Below are 17428 nucleotides of genomic sequence, written 5' to 3' on the forward strand. Positions count from 1 at the left end.
AGTCAACAGTTTGCCTATAGACAGGCGCCACGGCGCTACCAAGTAGCTTATCCGGAGTTTCACGTCTAATAAACTTTCGATTAAACTATTTCAGGAATTAAAGCTATAATAAAAAATCTAATAGCACTTTTAACATATAATGTGGATACAAGCTTTTGATTGCGATCAGTTCGAATAAGATTGCAATCAATCCTGAGAACTGATGATCGCATCGAGCGAAATACCAGAATGTTGACATTTATTTTTTCCAACTTTTCAAACTCATATATATATGTTCGCACGCACACACGCAAAACGATTTTGTTCCTCAAGGGGCATTTACATTGCTCATGTACGATTATTCTTTTGTGTATACTATTTTATAAAATTATATAAATTTATAATAAATAAGAGAGAGAGAAAGAGAAAGAGAGAAAGTGAGAGGGGGGGGGAGCGGAAGAGAGAAAGAGCGAGAGAGAGGGGAAAGGAAGAGGAGAGGAGGATAGAGGTGCGGGGGGCGGGTAAGGAGGGGTGGAGAAGTGAATAGAAGACGGTGAGGGGAAGAGAGGAGAAGAGAGAAGTAGGGAAGGGCGGAGAGGGGAGACAGGAAGAGTATTTTTATATATTTGGCATCGCATCGCTATTTCGCTATCGCGTCGCTTGAATTGTGAATTTCGAAATAACTATAAAAAAATAGATTTTTATCATCACAATAGTTTAAGCATATATTTTAAAAGAAATATTAATAATATAAGATTAGCAATTAAAATTAACAACAAAAGAAATAGTGCCAACGGTACATGGTGTTCCCAAACGGTCACCCATCTAACATAAATACTAACCATGCCCAATGTTACTTAACTTCAGTGATCGAACGAGAACTGGTGTATGACAACATGGTATGACTGTTAGCGATAGTATAATTTCCAATTATTGCAGAAATATAGGATTTGAAAATTTCGAGACGACTATATAGATATAGTAGATTTTATCATTACAATAATTGAAGCGTGTTATTAAAAAGAAATATCGATATTGATAAGATTTAAATCAGAAAAAAAAAGAAATAGTGCTAACGGTATTTGAATATTAGTACTTTCCAGCGCTATCTATTCCAATATTTATTTTACTCAATTTAAATATACAATATTTTTAAATTAATTATATTTTGACATATTTTTGTTATTAAAAATTGGTATTTGGTGTTCCCAAGTGACCACCCATATTTAATTGTCAGAAGAATCTGCCTTACAACATACTTAAGTGGTGATAAAATAGTGGTTGATGAAATATGACGTTTTATAAATTTTTATCAAACTTTTTAAAACTTGTTGCAAATATAGTGGTTTGTTTCTTTAAAATACTATTATAATAGTATTTAAGAGTATTTAAAAGATTCTTCAATGCATCATACTTCAAAAAACGCAATTTTTTGCATCAGAATCTAAAGATAAAGCATGTTTGGTAAAGTTATTTAAATAAAAACTGTCGGCTTTGTGCTAACAATAAGTAATAGATTATTATGTAGTAATAGTTTGTAAATCTTTAGATTGTAATAATGTGTTTCTGTGTTCGGTATATCTTCTGCTCAATATTTTACTATATCCATATACGTTATCTGTGGCTAATTCGCATGCTGCTTAATCTCGTGGAGAATCTATGGCAGATTTACGGAAAATTCATGTTAATTTCTAGTTATGAAGACTATGCGTAAGCATAAGATCTTAATCGATTTTGGATATTTTCAAGTATATGTGTTCTAGCTGATGAAGGAATGATTTGGTCTTGCATATTTTTTCATGTGTTTTTTCGCAAAGATCGATTTTGTAATTTCGCACAATATTAATAAGACCCATTTTAACTTGCAGTATGCCAAACCGTTCACCTGCAAAATATTAATAATAATAATAATAGTAATAAAAATTTATATAAGGTTATTATATACGATTATTTTATTATTATATTGGTTATATAATAATAAAATAATATATTTATATTAATTTTGAAATATGAGAAATTGACAAGTGAGGAATCACTTTTATATTACAATTTAACAAGATTATAAAAGCTAGAACTTCAAAAACATATTAATATAGGACATTTTTATAATATTACAATTAAGTTATGTATAATCTAAAATTATTATATTTATGTCTAGAGATACATAAATTATTATTTTATATTTGTAATATTTTATTTCTTGTAAAATAATTAAACATGTGATATGATTTTGCATACCAATGCAATTTCTTGGACCGTGACCGAAAGGTATAAAATGCATCGCCTGTCTAGATGGTGCTTCTTCACCGATGAATCTTTCAGGATCGTAAATTTCTGGTTTAGGATATATTTTTGAATTGAAATGAATACCATAAATAGGTATAATAACTAGTTGATCCTTTGGGATAGTTACTTCGGAATTTTTGAAAGTGTAAGCTGTTGAGCTTTGTCTCCTTATTGCGTCTCCTACCGGATATTTTCGCAGAGTTTCTGTAAATATTTTTTTATATTTAAATTTATAATTATATTTTTTATATAATTATATTATTATATAATTTTTAACTTCAGATATAACTTAAAAAAGCTTCTGCTATATTTTTTGTATTTTAATTTTAAATCTTTTTTATTCATAATATAAAATATTTTTCTCCATATTCTATTGAAGAGAAGATTATTTGCAACAAACTAAAAAATAATATTCTGCATAATTTGTTTCTATTTTCAAGGTCTATTCAAAAATAACAAAAATTCTTTTTTGTTTTTGTTTTAAACATATCTGCAATAAACGAATATTTTTTTACCTTTATATACTGCGTCTAGATAAGGCATTGTCATTATATTTTCGAACGTTAATTCTCCATTATTCTTTGTGAATAAATTTCTTATTTCTTTACGAAGTCTATTCTGAATATTGTGATTTAAAGCTAGCTCATACAGTGTATTAGATATTGTTGCAGTAGACGATTCATATCCGGCTATGAAAAGCGTCATCATTTGCGCAACAAAGAAATCATCTGTAAATTCTATATAGAAATTTGAAATAATTATATATTAATTATTTAATTTAAAATTAAATTGAGCATTTAGTGTTTATACAAATTCTAAAATGATACAAAAAAATCTAAATATATTTCTTTTAAAATAAATGTATCTATGTTAAATAAAGACTGATAACAAATTTATCTTATCTATTTATTTCTGTTTAAAATAAGCATCTAAGAATCTAAGGAAATATTTTTAAAATTATTTAAAGTAATTACATACAACGAAATGGTATAATTTTTTTATTTAAATATGTTTAAAGTAACAAAAGGCATTGACTATCGGCACACTGTTTAGTAGAAAAGGCAACTTTAAAAACATGAGAAAATGTAAAAAAGATTTTTACATACCGGTTTTTTCCATGAACTTTTTTTGTTTAAGTTCTATAAATATATTGGCAATATCGTGTTTGAAGATGTCATGTTTCTTTCTGTGATCCACGATGTTTTTCACAAAGCGCTTAAAATGTTCTGTTAATTCCCTATTATCAAATAGATAATAGCCGATTAAATCATATATTTTGTTATATATCACAAAATTCGGTAGCAACATCTTGAACATATTTTTCAATGTAGTCATGTCGGTGTACTTTTTTATATACTGTATAATTTCGCTGTCCAAATCTTCAATATTAGTTATGTCATAACCAAACATACAAGTAGTAGTATAGTCAACAACGAGTCTCGTAATAATTTTTTTACAATCTACTTCTTCATTTTGCGATAACAGCGTATCCAACCAGTTATTGAAAATCTCCGAACGTTGTAATAACAAAGGAAATATGTTCTTAAGTTTACTGGGTGCGAAAACTGGTGATAATCTTGTTCTTAATTGTAATGGAACTTCTCCATTCATGAAAAAAAGATTATGACTTATGGGTTCAGCCTGCAGAAATAATTATAAATATCTTATAGTAGTTTAAAAAAAATCTTGCTTTCTTTTTTTATCAGAAAACCAATTGCAAATAATAGTATACTCAAGAACTATTTATTTAAAGAAATAATATTATAATGTCAGGAAAAGTAGTAACGTTCGGAGAAGTAAATTGTTCTTTCACATAGTCTTTTAAACGATTAAGATATTTATTTTATAATGGGAAGCTAATTATTTTATACACCGATTGTTTTACTTTGTGATCGAAAATCGTAGTTATCCAAAACTATTGATAAATTTTATATACGTGTATCATTCATCAAATTGCCTAGACTTGACATTAATAATTATTTAAAAATAATAAATATGAAAAAATAATAACTGCGTAGAAAAGAATTTAAAGTAACTCAAGTAGTTATACCTTCTTGGAGTACTTAATACCTCGCCATGAAAATACTCCCACGTTCGTCATAACTTCTTTAATCAATGAAAAATCATTTATCATTAAAACTGGCATCGTTTGATTGAAAATTCCAACCAACGGTGCATCTTTATACGCCATGTATATCGATTTATAATATTCCGTAAATGATGTTCTTCGTAATATGACATCTTTTATCGTGCCAAAAAATAGCACGGGTTTGGGTCCAACTACTTTGCGCTTTTTCCAAAAATCGAATTTGAATGTGTAATAATAATAGATTGCGCAAAGAAAAAGAATAATGACGCATAAAATTTCAAAGATTTCCGTCATTTTCTTAGTATCTCTTCTACGAATATATTACAATTTTAAAATATATATCTGTATGTGTAAGCATGTACAAAAAAAACCGCTTTTATTTTATTTTCTAAAAAGTACGCTTATGTATGTTCAATACAGTCTTTAGATAAATATAAAATAAATATATTAATTAATATATATATGTCAAATTTGGTACTTACATAGTAGTTGAAAACAATACAGATTATTTCACTTGTTCAAGAGAAATAATTATTATCTAATGCTTTTATTTAGCAAGAAAGTATGTGTAAATAAGTACGCGGAAAGTGTGCAGAAGGCTTAACTATGTAACATTTCTTTCTGTTGCGCATATTACTGTGTATTTATATATTGTGCTACTGCTGACACATATATTGATATGTTAAACTGTAAGCGATAAGCTAAAAACGAACATGTTAGTTTCTACTTGATAAATAATAATACAAAGAATACATATATTATCTTCTTATTAACAAGAATGCAAAGTAATTATTACCAAACTGAATACATAAAATATTTTCTTTTTTAAATTGATTTCTTTTGATTACGTCATCACATTAATACATATATACTAGGCACGATAAAACTATAAATTTGAATAATTAAGTAATTAAACGAGAACAAGTATCAGTCTATGTAAACATTGTACCTTGTTCGAAGGGCCAGAGATAGAGATCGAGAATGCGTGTATTCGATGTACGAAATTAAAGTTTATTTCGAGTATTAAGAGTGTAACCGATGTATAGCTCGAGATTGAAATTTTGTTGACAGCAACGAAGAATGCATCGTCAATTAATTTATGATATTAGCGTAGCTTTTTTGAACTTTTTGAAAACAGCTGTAAATTGGGGCAATGCTAATTATCGTTTTTAATTATTGTTCGTCTTTAGTCACAAAATTATTATCATTATTTCGATTACTACTACTACTACTACTACTACTACTACTACTACTACTACTACTACTACTACTACTACTACTACTACTACTACTACTACTACTACTACTACTACTACTACTACTACTACTACTACTGCTGCTGCTGCTGCTGCTGCTGCTGCTGCTGCTGCTGCTGCTGCTGCTGCTACTACTACTACTACTACCACTACTACCACTACTACTTTATATATACTACTACTTTATATATACTACTACTACTACTTTATATATAGTACTACTATTATTATTAATCTTATCCAAGAAATTTATAATGTTTTTAGATGTTCTTTCGAGGTTGATTGCCAACTATCCCTCCATCTTTTCGGCGGTCTTCCTGGTGGTCGGGTGTCTGATTTCCCTTCTAGTGCGATAGAAAGACGGTTGTTATCTGCCATTCTTTTCACGTCGTACCATTGTCTTCTTCTCTGTCTTCCCCATCTCCCTATATCCTGAATACCGCACTGTTCTCTAATATCGGTGTTTCTCACGCGATCTTTTCTGGTCTTGGCCAATATGATTTTTAGGGTTTTCATTTTGGCTACTCTTAGCATATTTTTAATTTTAGAAGTGTCCTCTCTTGTCTCTATGCCATGACGGTCTGATACATGTCTTGTAGATTTTGAAAAATTTGACCATTTTTGAAAAATCCAGATAACTACCATTGTAAAGTATATTTGAAACTATAAAACTTTTTGTTTAAAGAATTTTTTCATATTTTTTTTCGTTTCGATGATATTCGCTTCGGAATGAAAAAACCGATTTTTTTAAGATGTTATTTTCACCCCTAAAACCGTTTTTTAACACCAACAAAAAATCGTTTTGTTATTAGGACCTATTATTCTATAATTATGCAAAGTTTCAGATTTTTTTGAATTTTCGCATTGCCGAATATCCCTTGGCCGCATTACAATTCTTATACGATCTTGATAGGTGTATACATCAAAATAATATTTTAAAATACAAAAAAAATATTAGTAAATACACATTGTCTGCAGATTATATCCAGTGTAGAGATACCGCTAAATCGCGTAGGGATACCGATATGATTACAGAAGAAACTGTTGATCTCGTTAGCAAGACAAACAAGAAAATAAATTAATGAATCCCCTTGTTTATTTTCATCATTTTTCATTATGGCTTGTTGGAAAAATTACATAATTTCATACATCGACACGTTATTACGCGCCCACAAACAATGTTTATATCGCTAATGTATGAAAAATTTCATTTATTATACACGGTGATTTTATAATAAATCTTGGCAAATGGACTCTTTTAATCTGATAAATCATAATAAATGCGTCAGTATACTTTGTCCTTGATGCATTTAATAAAGAAGATTCATATAAGGGGATTATGTAATAAGTAATATCTCGGAGAGATAATTTATAGTCAGATTAAACGTACATTCGTCATTCGACCGTTTATTTGACAAGATTGCATGTTATCTCAGGCTACTTCTAGAGATCTCGACATATATAGTTATTGATCAGTTCTACTGAACTCTATACATACTGCAACCATTCCTATATAAGCGTAAACGTATGGGATGACAAAGAGAGTATTGTGTGACTTTTGTCTCTTTTCTACTTAGACTCTTGCCACAATATAAATAAGGACAATAGTTTCACTACCTGAAATTTCCAGGTAAATGTTCTCGCGCATACGCGAATCGCGCATAACATTCTAAAGTTAAATTTTATATTTAATTTTTACCAAGTAAACAATTTTATTCGTTAATCTGGATATCAAAAAATATATACAACAATTTTATATTTTATATATTTTAATTTTGAAAAATAAAAGTTTAGATTAAAAAAAAATAATAGTATTTACATTTGTACTTATAAAAGTACGTAAAATTTATTGACATTTATATTTTATTTAACTAAATAAAATATATATTTTTATTTTATTTATTATGTTAAAATGTTTTATTTTTACTTTTGGTTGTTAAATAGAACACAATTTTTATAATTTTACTTATATTTAACAATAATATTAATAAAAAATTTAATAATATATATAATACTATTATAATATAAAGATAATTAATAATATATATACATATATGTAATAAAGATATTTTAATATTTTGATTTATATAGATACTTTTTTCAGTACTTTACAAATAATTTAAGATAATAAAAAACACTTACATAAATATATCATCATATATCATATATCATATCATATATAGCTTCACAATAGTCGTCAACCGATTTCAATTATTCAAACGAAGCGCCGCACATAATTAACAATAGGCGCGTTCAGAAAACACAACTGTTGAGCATCATCTTGTCAACACTCGACGTTGATTTGTTGGTTCTAGAAGTAAGAACCAATCACGTTCGATTGCTACTCAATGGTTGTGTCTCCTGAACCCAATGGGCGCGTTCGGCAGAGAAAGCGCTCAGTTATTGTCTTGTCAAGACTCGACGTTGATTTGTTGGTTCTAAAAGTAAGAGCCAATCACGTTTGATTGCTACTAAGCGGTTTTCTCTGCTGAACGCGCCCAATATGGCGGATGATCAAAGATACCGACCAATGATGCCGAAACAGAAAAAAAAGAGTACTGTATTTATATTGCGTCGAAGTCGTGTTATCGGCGGTGATCCAGACGTGTAAAAATGATAGTACGCCTTCCTGAATTAAATTTCTCGCGAATTGTCGCGACATTGATTCTATGGACGCGATGTGCGCAGATTTGCGGAGGAATCGAGGCCGAAATCGAGTTCGATGTGGAAGGAAGCGGATTTCATAGGTTAGAAATGTCATAGGTTAGGATTTCATATATTACGAGTAAACAATGCTCTTTCTCGTAGAACTCTCATATTTTTCTATCATTTACAGAACATTTATTTATCGCACGTATTTCAAGAATCTTACCAATGACAATTGTCAAGCTGCCATTTACATGGAATTACCATCGGAATTGTATATCAATGTGGACGAAGTAGCAGAATTGAGAAGAAAAGGCACGGTACGTGTTTTAATCACACTAAATAATTGATATAATTTGAAAAAAAATTGCAGTTTTCTATTTTCTTGACATATTTATTTTATTTATATCAATTTAAAATTACTGTGCATTGTTTGATATCCCCTAAATAATGAATTTTAGGATTATATTGAAAATACAAAATGAAACATATATCAACATTTTCTGATTATTGTAAATTTTGTGAAAACAATATATATTAGAGTTATATTGATTCAATAATTATTTTTTTATATTTGTACATATTTTTTTATTTACACTTAAAAAATTAGAGACTTTTTTGCTATTTGAAGGCCTAATTAATTAATAATACTAATTGATAATATTGCAGAGTACAATCTGTTCTGTAGGTGAGACTGACGTCGAGCTATTCGCCGAGAAGGCTGGTCGGCAAAACGTGACAGCTTGCACATCCGTAAGTTTATCATCGTCCAGTTTAGTTATCCCACTTCATCAGCGTTATCGATACGCTCGTGAGACGGGTGGCTACATCGACGCAATTGTGCCTGAGCCGAAGCTGTTTCTGGGATGCCGGGAGAGGCTCAAAGATCATAGAGTGTCCAAGACGGATCTATGCGAGCCGTGCGTTAGTCTAGCAATCAAATGGCGTGAAATTCCGTATCGTATGTTGAATGATCGTGCGTACGTGTGGCCGATACCGGTTGGAGATTCATCTCTCTCGACGTATGTCACTTACGTCACGTTATTGGCAACGGTTATCGGTGCAATATTTATCGCGCATGCTATTCGAATCAATACATTGAAGAATCATTCGAAACAAGACTGAGATAGTTTGAGATTTAATATATAAGTAGTTTTGCAATTCTAGAAATGTTTTTATTAATGATTGTTCCAAATAGATTAAATATCTATTGTTTTTATATGAGAATTTAAAAAGACTTTATATATTATATAGTCTTACAAATTTTTCAATTGTGATGTTAGTTTTGAGATTAAATTCGCCGATATTAGATATTTAATTTAAATTAATTTAAATTTATTTAAATTAAATTAAACTAAGTTCTAAATTTTATTCAAATTGAATCGCAACATTTTTGTTGCAAAGTCTATTCGAATTTAATCGCAGAACTTCCTGTACATATATATACATTTGACTCGATCAACATTCTCTTTATGCATTTTATATATATTTGCATATTTGGGATCAATGCAATTTACATGCAGCCTCTAATCAATATCTTTAGTAGATATAATGGACAGTCTCGTGTGCATGTTTTTAAGATGATATCATGCTCCAAGTCATTTAAAAGTTGGCATGCAAACCACATATCCGCACATCTAAAATGAACACAGTTTAAAAAATAAAAAGGGAAACAAGTGTCACATGGAATTTCACGCTTTTCTATTTTGATTGTCATGGAATCTTTTCAATGTCTTTCTTCTGTATCGTCGCCACAGTCACCAGTGTCATCGATATTTTATGCACGATGCTATCTCGCCTACTTTTAATCTCGTCATTCCACTTTTGCACCTCGCTGGTGCCGAATATGATAAACATTAGATTGCCCATTATGTATATCCCAGCCGATAGGAGGAACACGGTTTGCCATTGCAAAATATTCGTCTAAACAGGAGAAAAAATTGATTAATTTCGTTTTGATTTCATGAAGCAGAATGTATTAAAGTGCAACAAACAATGGAATCGAAAATATTTAATAGGACTTATTTTTAATATATAAATAATAAAACATTATATATAAAAGAAGCTATTCGGAATAATATCGTCAAAATATTTTTCATGTTTCCATTTATATATCTCGATTCAATATGACTTTAGAAGTAATATAACAAAATATAGAAATATATATAGAATATCGAGTGAAAATGTAATCATACAATTTATTTTTATATATATAGTTATAAATCTTTAGAGTAAGCTATAATAAATTCTAAGGAAAAAGAGGATAAATTTACAACGTTTAAATCTCGAAGAGTTCATCCGTTCAATGTTGTTTGATCTTTTTTAAATTTATCAATTTTTTTAAATTTTTTGTATTTATAATTGTAAAAGTGAAAATACGAATAAGAGATTTTACAAACCGGTTTCTCGACGATCACGCCGACGATCAGTGGCGCGAGGATGCTGCAAATGGACGCAATGGTATTCGTTAATCCCATAAGCGTGCCGGCAAAGTTCGGGCTGAGATCCATATGATTAACGTTGTGACCGCAGAAAGCGGCGATATTGCTGGACACGGCTATGACGAGGATGCTGACAGCTAATTCCGGCTGGTCCTGTCTCGTGTAACCCAGTCCGATCAGCGCGATCGCTGGCGTCCACTGGCCGATCGTGTTGCAGATCTTCCGCGACATTTGCGTCGTCACGATGTTCTTCCGGATGCAGAAATCGGACATGTAACTGATCGGGAAACTAACGATCCATGCCGTCAAATACGGTAACGCGGTCATCAAACCGTTCTGCGTACATGGACAGAGAAGAATGCAGAATATTAATCGAAATTATATTATTCAAATTTAATCGAATTTTTTTCTAACAGCAGGAGAGGATTTTTTTGCAATATCGAAGAAAAAATGGAAAATATTATTTCATGAAATTTATCTTTTACATAAAGATATATTTACATAAAATATAACTTATATAAAAGTATAATTATATATACCTAAAAAATTTCTTAAATTTTATCTTTCATTAATTTCTTGCGGGTTATCATTGGCTTTCGCTTATTGACAATGGCATTGAAACTAATGTACACGATGTCCGTGATGATCCACCGACCAGAGCCTCGAATTGATACGAGCATATTAATCATTCGTCTATCGTCGACATACGCATTGAACTATTAATTAATATTCCACACGCACCGTACGCGATTTTCACAGTCGTAACACGCGCGCTACCTGATCGAATTCCAAGGTCCAAACTTTTTTCAAAATTTTGCGAAAGCATAGCGGAAGACTAGGGTTTAAATTCTATCCGAGATTACAAGAAACTTACTTTCTTGATGTCGAAACACATGATCGAAGCCATATAGGACGGGATTTTCGTTAGCAGCATCCAGAATCCCCAGGATTGCGCGCATTGCGTCGCCAATAATGCCCAAACCGGTGGACTTTTTAATATGGATATCCACGGAATGGAAAGTTTCTATAAATAAAAAAAAAGTATAGAAAAGAAAATTCATTTCGCAATCGCAAAATTCTCTTAAACTCGAAAATTTTAATTTAAAAAGAGAATTAAGATCCTCTGCTTCCCTTTAAATCAAATCTAATATTTTTAGTATTTTTTTATTTATGTAAATCTATTCACAAATATATAGATATACAGGGTGGGGCATTTATATTGAGACACCTCAATATCTAAAAAATAAAGCAAGATAGAAAGAAATGTTTCAGACAAAAGTTGTACGGTTCTAAGGGGATTATAAGATGGTGCCATTAGTTTGAGCTTGGGTGGAGGCGCTTCGGAGATTTCAATGTCAATCTTGTTTTATTTTCTTTACACCAATTGATGTTTCTCAAATTTAAAATCAATAAGTTTAAATTGATCCTCAAAGTGTGTGACAAATTTAATTGACGTAAATTCATTTCATTTTTTTAAATATAGTATATTGAAGGAATGTGTTACCTCATCGATCTCTGTTATTCCCAGGCTCATCTCGATATACTCCTTTTCGTCGAAAGGTATGCTGGGATGTTCAGAGGGTGAATCCTTCCCAAATATGTAGAAACCGATGCCACACAGCATGCTGAGACTTCCCCAAACGTAAAAACAGCTGGGCCAGCCAATCGGTGATGCCGCGAGAAAGCCGGTACTCAGCAAACATACTACATTTCCGATCCAGCCACCGGAATAAACGAATGTTGCTGAAAAGGTATGGAAAAGATATTATAAGTACACTGAAAAAAAAATCTACTACATACAAAATTTTTTTTTTTATTAAAAGAAAATTTATTTAAATACTTGCAAAGGAATTAGTAATTTTAATTAAGCATAATATATTTGAATTAATGAAGTATAAAACGAAAGCGAAGTATGTTTTTATTTGGATATAAAAAAAAAATTTGTTTTTTTTATCCTTATACCAAATTACTTCCTTTAAAAAAATATTTTTTAATTTTCGACGGCTTGTTTCAAAAAAATACAGATTTTCTTTATTTTAATAAATAATTTTTTATCTTCGAATAAATATTTTTTTCTTTTACATACAAATAACTTATTTAATATAAAATATTTTTGAAAACAAAATATATATTTATTTAAGTAAAAAAATAAAAATTGACAAAATATATCTATTCCATTAAACAAAATTTTCATTTTTAGAAAATCTCTCAAAATAAATTTTAAATTTTTTCTTTAAAGCTCTTACGTAAACTTCGAGTATATTTCTTTTTATAAAATTTGCAAGATGATCGCTGTCTTGAAAAATCTGAGAAATGTCGAGGATTGATGGAAAAAATTAGGGAAAAGAGAATCGGGAAACTTGTATATGTATAATTTACTTGAGTTACAGAAATATATCTTTACGCGATATTTATTACGAAGAAAGGATCATTGGCGAGGTTTTTGCATACCGAACGACAATCTCGACGTGCTTAATTTATTCGACATCGCCAGACTATATAATTTTGATAAGAATTTTTTATCAGCGTCAAACGTGCTTGTCAATTAAATAGCAATATCGTTGTCAGCCAAAAATTATTACTACCTTTATGTCATATAACCGACTAACAAATGTTGAATCGATTCGAAAGAAATGGATCACCAATTGAGATTGAAAATAAAAAATTAAGAGTCATTGATTTTGAAAAATCTTAGCATAAAGCAATCCAGAATCATTAGAAAAATATAACAGAAATTTTCTAAAATATCAGTCTGCGAAATTTCCAATGTCTGTTATATTTTATTAAATGTGAAAAATGTGAGATTTGACAATATTTATATATACTCGGATTAGGATGAAAGTACACATTTGTCACGCACATTTATCAAATAAGAAAGTCACTGACCGAGTCTACCGCGCTCCTCGGGTGGCGACCACTTGGACAATAGGGTATGAAGAGACGGTAGAGCAGCACCCTGGGCCAGGCCGCAGATCATCCTGGCGGCGATCACCGCCTGCCAGCCACTATAATGAGCGGCGAACGGGCTGCTGAGGGTCAGCAGGCCAGAGATGATTATAGTTGCCGAGAACAGTCTCTGGGCGCTCCATCGCTGGGCGAGGATGCTGGCGGGTATTTGCGTGCAGGTGTAGCCCCAGAAGAAGGAACTGAGGATTATGGACTTGACCGATTTGCTCCAGTCAAACTCCTTCGGCAGGAGAGGGATCCATATGATGTTTAGAACCCGCGCGAAAGATAATCATTATTATTATATACACACCTCGAAATTGGGATTAGCGCTGGCCGCATCGGTCATTGCTTCCAGAGTCACCGAGGTCGTCACCCGGACGGCGTAGCAGCAAAAGAAGCCCAAACACATGAGCAATACCTGGGTGTGTCTGCATCCGTATCGTGCTGCGAGAGAGAAGATTAATGTTAATATTATGATACGTAATTAATTATATATTTTATTTAATATAGTACAATATATTTTTAATTATTATATTTTTTAATAATATAATTTATTTAATATTACATTAATATTATTTCAATAATTATTTCAATATATATTTAATTTATATAATATTTTTAATAATTATATATTTTTAACTAATATAATATAATTTATTTTATAATATTTTTTAAATAATATTGTATAATAATTATATATTTTTATTACTTAAACGAAAGCGAACAAAAAAGACATTCATTTTTAGTAAAAAGTATTTATAAATTATTAATTTATTGACTAAATAATATTTTTATATAACATATAATATATGTATATATAGGGTGTCCAATAATTTTTGATACACCCGAAGTATGAAGGTAGATTGGCTCAAATTGAATCGAAAAGTTTTAAACCATTTTTTTTTATAATGCTTAATAAAGAAGTTATTATTGAGTAAAGTCTGGCCAATCAGGCGCGCGGCTCACCGACGTGCGCCCGGTTAAAGGTCGGCGCTGATTGGCCAGACTTTATTCAATAATAACTCCTTTATTAAGCGTTATACAAAAAAATGGTACAGGACTTTTCTTTTCGGTTTGACCGAATCTACCTTCACACTTCATCAAAAATTATCGGACACCCTATATATAATAGTTTTTTTCGTACGTGACGCTTGAAAATCCATTATACGTTTCATTAAAAAAAAAAAAAAAATGTTTCCTCTTTTTTCTTTTCTTGCTTTTCTTTTCTTAATATATTATATTTTTAACATAAAATAATATTGAATCTAAAAACGCGTAAAAATTTTTCAATTTCTTAAAATTTTTAATTAATTAAAAAAGAGTACATATACAAATAAGATTTATAATTCTCACTCATTGTAATTTCTTTCTTGATTTTTATAATGATTGGTTCATCGTCAATGCGGCGATTATGTTTACACGAACGTCACGTATAAACGCGGGATCGAATATAAATTATATGTCATTGTCGTGAAGATCGCGCTGCGTCAGTGAGATCGCACGCTCGGTATTTGTATTTGGAATCCAGCAACAATTACCCATTACGTCAGACGCATCACTGGTATGCGAACGCGATCGATAAAATCTTAGTAATCGTATTTATCCGACGATTCTTTTATTACTTTATTCCGCGGTTTAATCCAAGAATGCGCGGGATGTCAATTGATTCTAATCAACAATTACATAATATACTACTTTCATTTGCGAAATATATCTTCAGGTTTGTTTTGAAATAAGGATTACAAGAAAGCTGATAAAGGGTGAATTAAAGAGAAGGAAATAAAAATGATAATCTGAAGAATTATAATTATACAATACAACATATAATACAAAAAAGATGAAGATAAATATTTTTTTAAGTTTTGTAATAAGTCGAAAAAGAGATGCGCTTATCAAAGGAAGACAACGGTGCTGTTACTGTATTATTATCGTTAAGTTTCATTAACATTATTTAATATCCCGAATCAATAGTCAATACCTAAGTTTGCTTTTCTTATCACTTGTTATGCCCTTTATACCAATCGTTAAAGATATTTCGATAACGTTTTTTAATATAATTTGTTATAAAAATCTGAAGTGCCAATATCGTACAAAATATTTGTATCGTAAAGAAATTAATAAATAATCAAGTATATTAAACGAATATTAAAACTTTTTGTATATTAATGAATGACGTCTCGATAAGGCAAGTAGTTCAATGTTAATACAAGGATGCATTTCGCATTAACATAATCCACGATAATCATTCCGTAATCGAATATTATTTGCAATTTGTCTATCGAATAAAGATCGTGGGCTTTATCTCTCAATAATCTCTTTATCTCTATCTAACTCTATTATCGTTATCGTAGACTCGGTTATTATCCAATAATCTGCTTCATATTTGTGAAGATAATCGGACAAAATAAATTATATCGATATTGTTGATAATATCCATATAACATGAGGAAAACAAAAGATTTATTTAAATCTGTTTTTTAAAAAGTCTCTTTTTAAATAAAACATTTAAAAGTTTTAAACGTTATATATTTTTTTATTTACTGTATTATTTATATATATGCTATTTTCATACTTCTATATTTTATAAGGATTTTTGAATCTAGTATTTATATATAGTTAAAAAAAAATTATGGATAAAGACCAATTGAATCTTTTTAATCATTTTATTGTAAATCTCGCGATGTCGTGGGTGATTTATTATACAGAATGTCTCACAACTTGCGACTTTAATTATAATAACAGATTTATATATATGTATATATATAGTTGATTTTTCCGAAAATATCGAGGGAAAAGCTAACGTTTACTGCAATCTTCATTATTGTAATATCTAATATTACAAATCTTTGTAACTAATACTCAAATTAGAGTTACATTTAAGTCTATTTGAAATTAAATAGAAATATAATTGGAATTTCTATTATCGTTTTATAATTCGAGAATTATTTGTGTGCTTTCACATTTTTCTCAAGGAAAACTTTATCCCCAATAAATGCAATTAAATTTAAAATCGCGACTTATACTCTCTATATTTTAACAATAACAATTCCTATTATTTTATGTAAAGTAATGTTTTGTATAAAAAATTCTTTCGTGAAAAATATCTTTAATTAGACAAGTATCGATGAATTTCACATAACTCTGAGTTCCATTAAAATCTTTTTTTTTTTTTTTTTTTTTTTTTATAAATTTATTCGCGAAACATTTTTTTTTTTTTACTTTTTCCATAAAATATATATAATTTTTGTAGTTTAAATATATACTATTGATTAACGTGTAAATATACTATTAATTATATGTATGTGACAAAAATCACCTTTAGGTTTTTTCGGTGAATTCTTCATCTTCTCCGAGAGGGAAATGATGGAGACCCTTTTCTTTCGTACAGACGACGCCATTGCGGTGAATCTCTCGTCGAGGAGCAGAAACGGGGGCAAATTACAGAAACGACTACGATCCATCGATCGTACCCACGTAGTTTTATACTGCATCATCAAAAACGGATTCTCCCACTCTCTTTTGCGTGCTCGAACGCACGCTTGAATGACACTGTTCATACAACACGCTGTTGGATTATCCTCGAGCATTGGAATCACTACGATATAACAGGATGTAATTAATTTGTATTATTAATTATACATTTGCGTGATGGTCTCTTCTTGGTTTCTTCTTTTCTTGGACATATATTAACAATTAACTTATATTAACATTAATTTAAATTAATATTTAATTATTATACAATTATTGTATAATTGAGGGAATCAATTATACTGATTGCTTTA

General features: G+C 30.0%; 2 protein-coding genes and 1 pseudogene across 7 annotated transcripts; 1 reads left to right on the top strand and 2 right to left on the bottom strand.

The window, feature by feature from the left end:
• Positions 1 to 767: 767 nt before the first annotated feature.
• On the bottom strand, positions 768 to 892 carry LOC138939123 (5S ribosomal RNA; annotated as a pseudogene).
• Positions 893 to 8131: 7239 nt separating this feature from the next.
• Positions 8132 to 17360, top strand: LOC138939061 (phosphatidylinositol-glycan biosynthesis class X protein). 6 transcript variants are annotated; one of them, XR_011447790.1, is made up of 4 exons: positions 8132 to 8357; positions 8447 to 8576; positions 8926 to 12448; positions 17035 to 17360. XR_011447790.1 is itself a non-coding variant. In XM_070306550.1 (3 exons), exons 1-3 carry the CDS (start codon positions 8224 to 8226, stop codon positions 9379 to 9381), a joined length of 720 nt encoding a protein of 239 aa, XP_070162651.1. In that variant the 5' UTR covers positions 8132 to 8223; the 3' UTR covers positions 9382 to 12706. The 6 variants fall into 6 exon arrangements, 1 of the variants encoding a protein (XP_070162651.1); XR_011447787.1 differs by lacking the exon at positions 17035 to 17360 and adding an exon at positions 13088 to 14201; XR_011447788.1 differs by lacking the exon at positions 17035 to 17360 and adding an exon at positions 13572 to 14200.
• Positions 9693 to 17213, bottom strand: LOC138939059 (putative inorganic phosphate cotransporter). The gene is made up of 7 exons (XM_070306546.1): positions 16963 to 17213; positions 13957 to 14090; positions 13584 to 13884; positions 12202 to 12440; positions 11572 to 11721; positions 10656 to 11033; positions 9693 to 10179 (listed from the first exon to the last, which is right to left on the bottom strand). The coding sequence occupies exons 1-7, from the start codon at positions 17201 to 17203 to the stop codon at positions 9970 to 9972; spliced, it is 1653 nt and encodes a 550-aa protein (XP_070162647.1). The 5' UTR covers positions 17204 to 17213; the 3' UTR covers positions 9693 to 9969.
• Positions 17361 to 17428: the final 68 nt, after the last annotated feature.

The sequence above is a fragment of the Polyergus mexicanus genome, unplaced genomic scaffold, assembly GCF_030449975.1.
Source record: "Polyergus mexicanus isolate NDT 795.1 unplaced genomic scaffold, iyPolMexi1.0 SCAF_13, whole genome shotgun sequence".
In the NCBI taxonomy this organism is placed as follows: domain Eukaryota; kingdom Metazoa; phylum Arthropoda; class Insecta; order Hymenoptera; family Formicidae; genus Polyergus; species Polyergus mexicanus.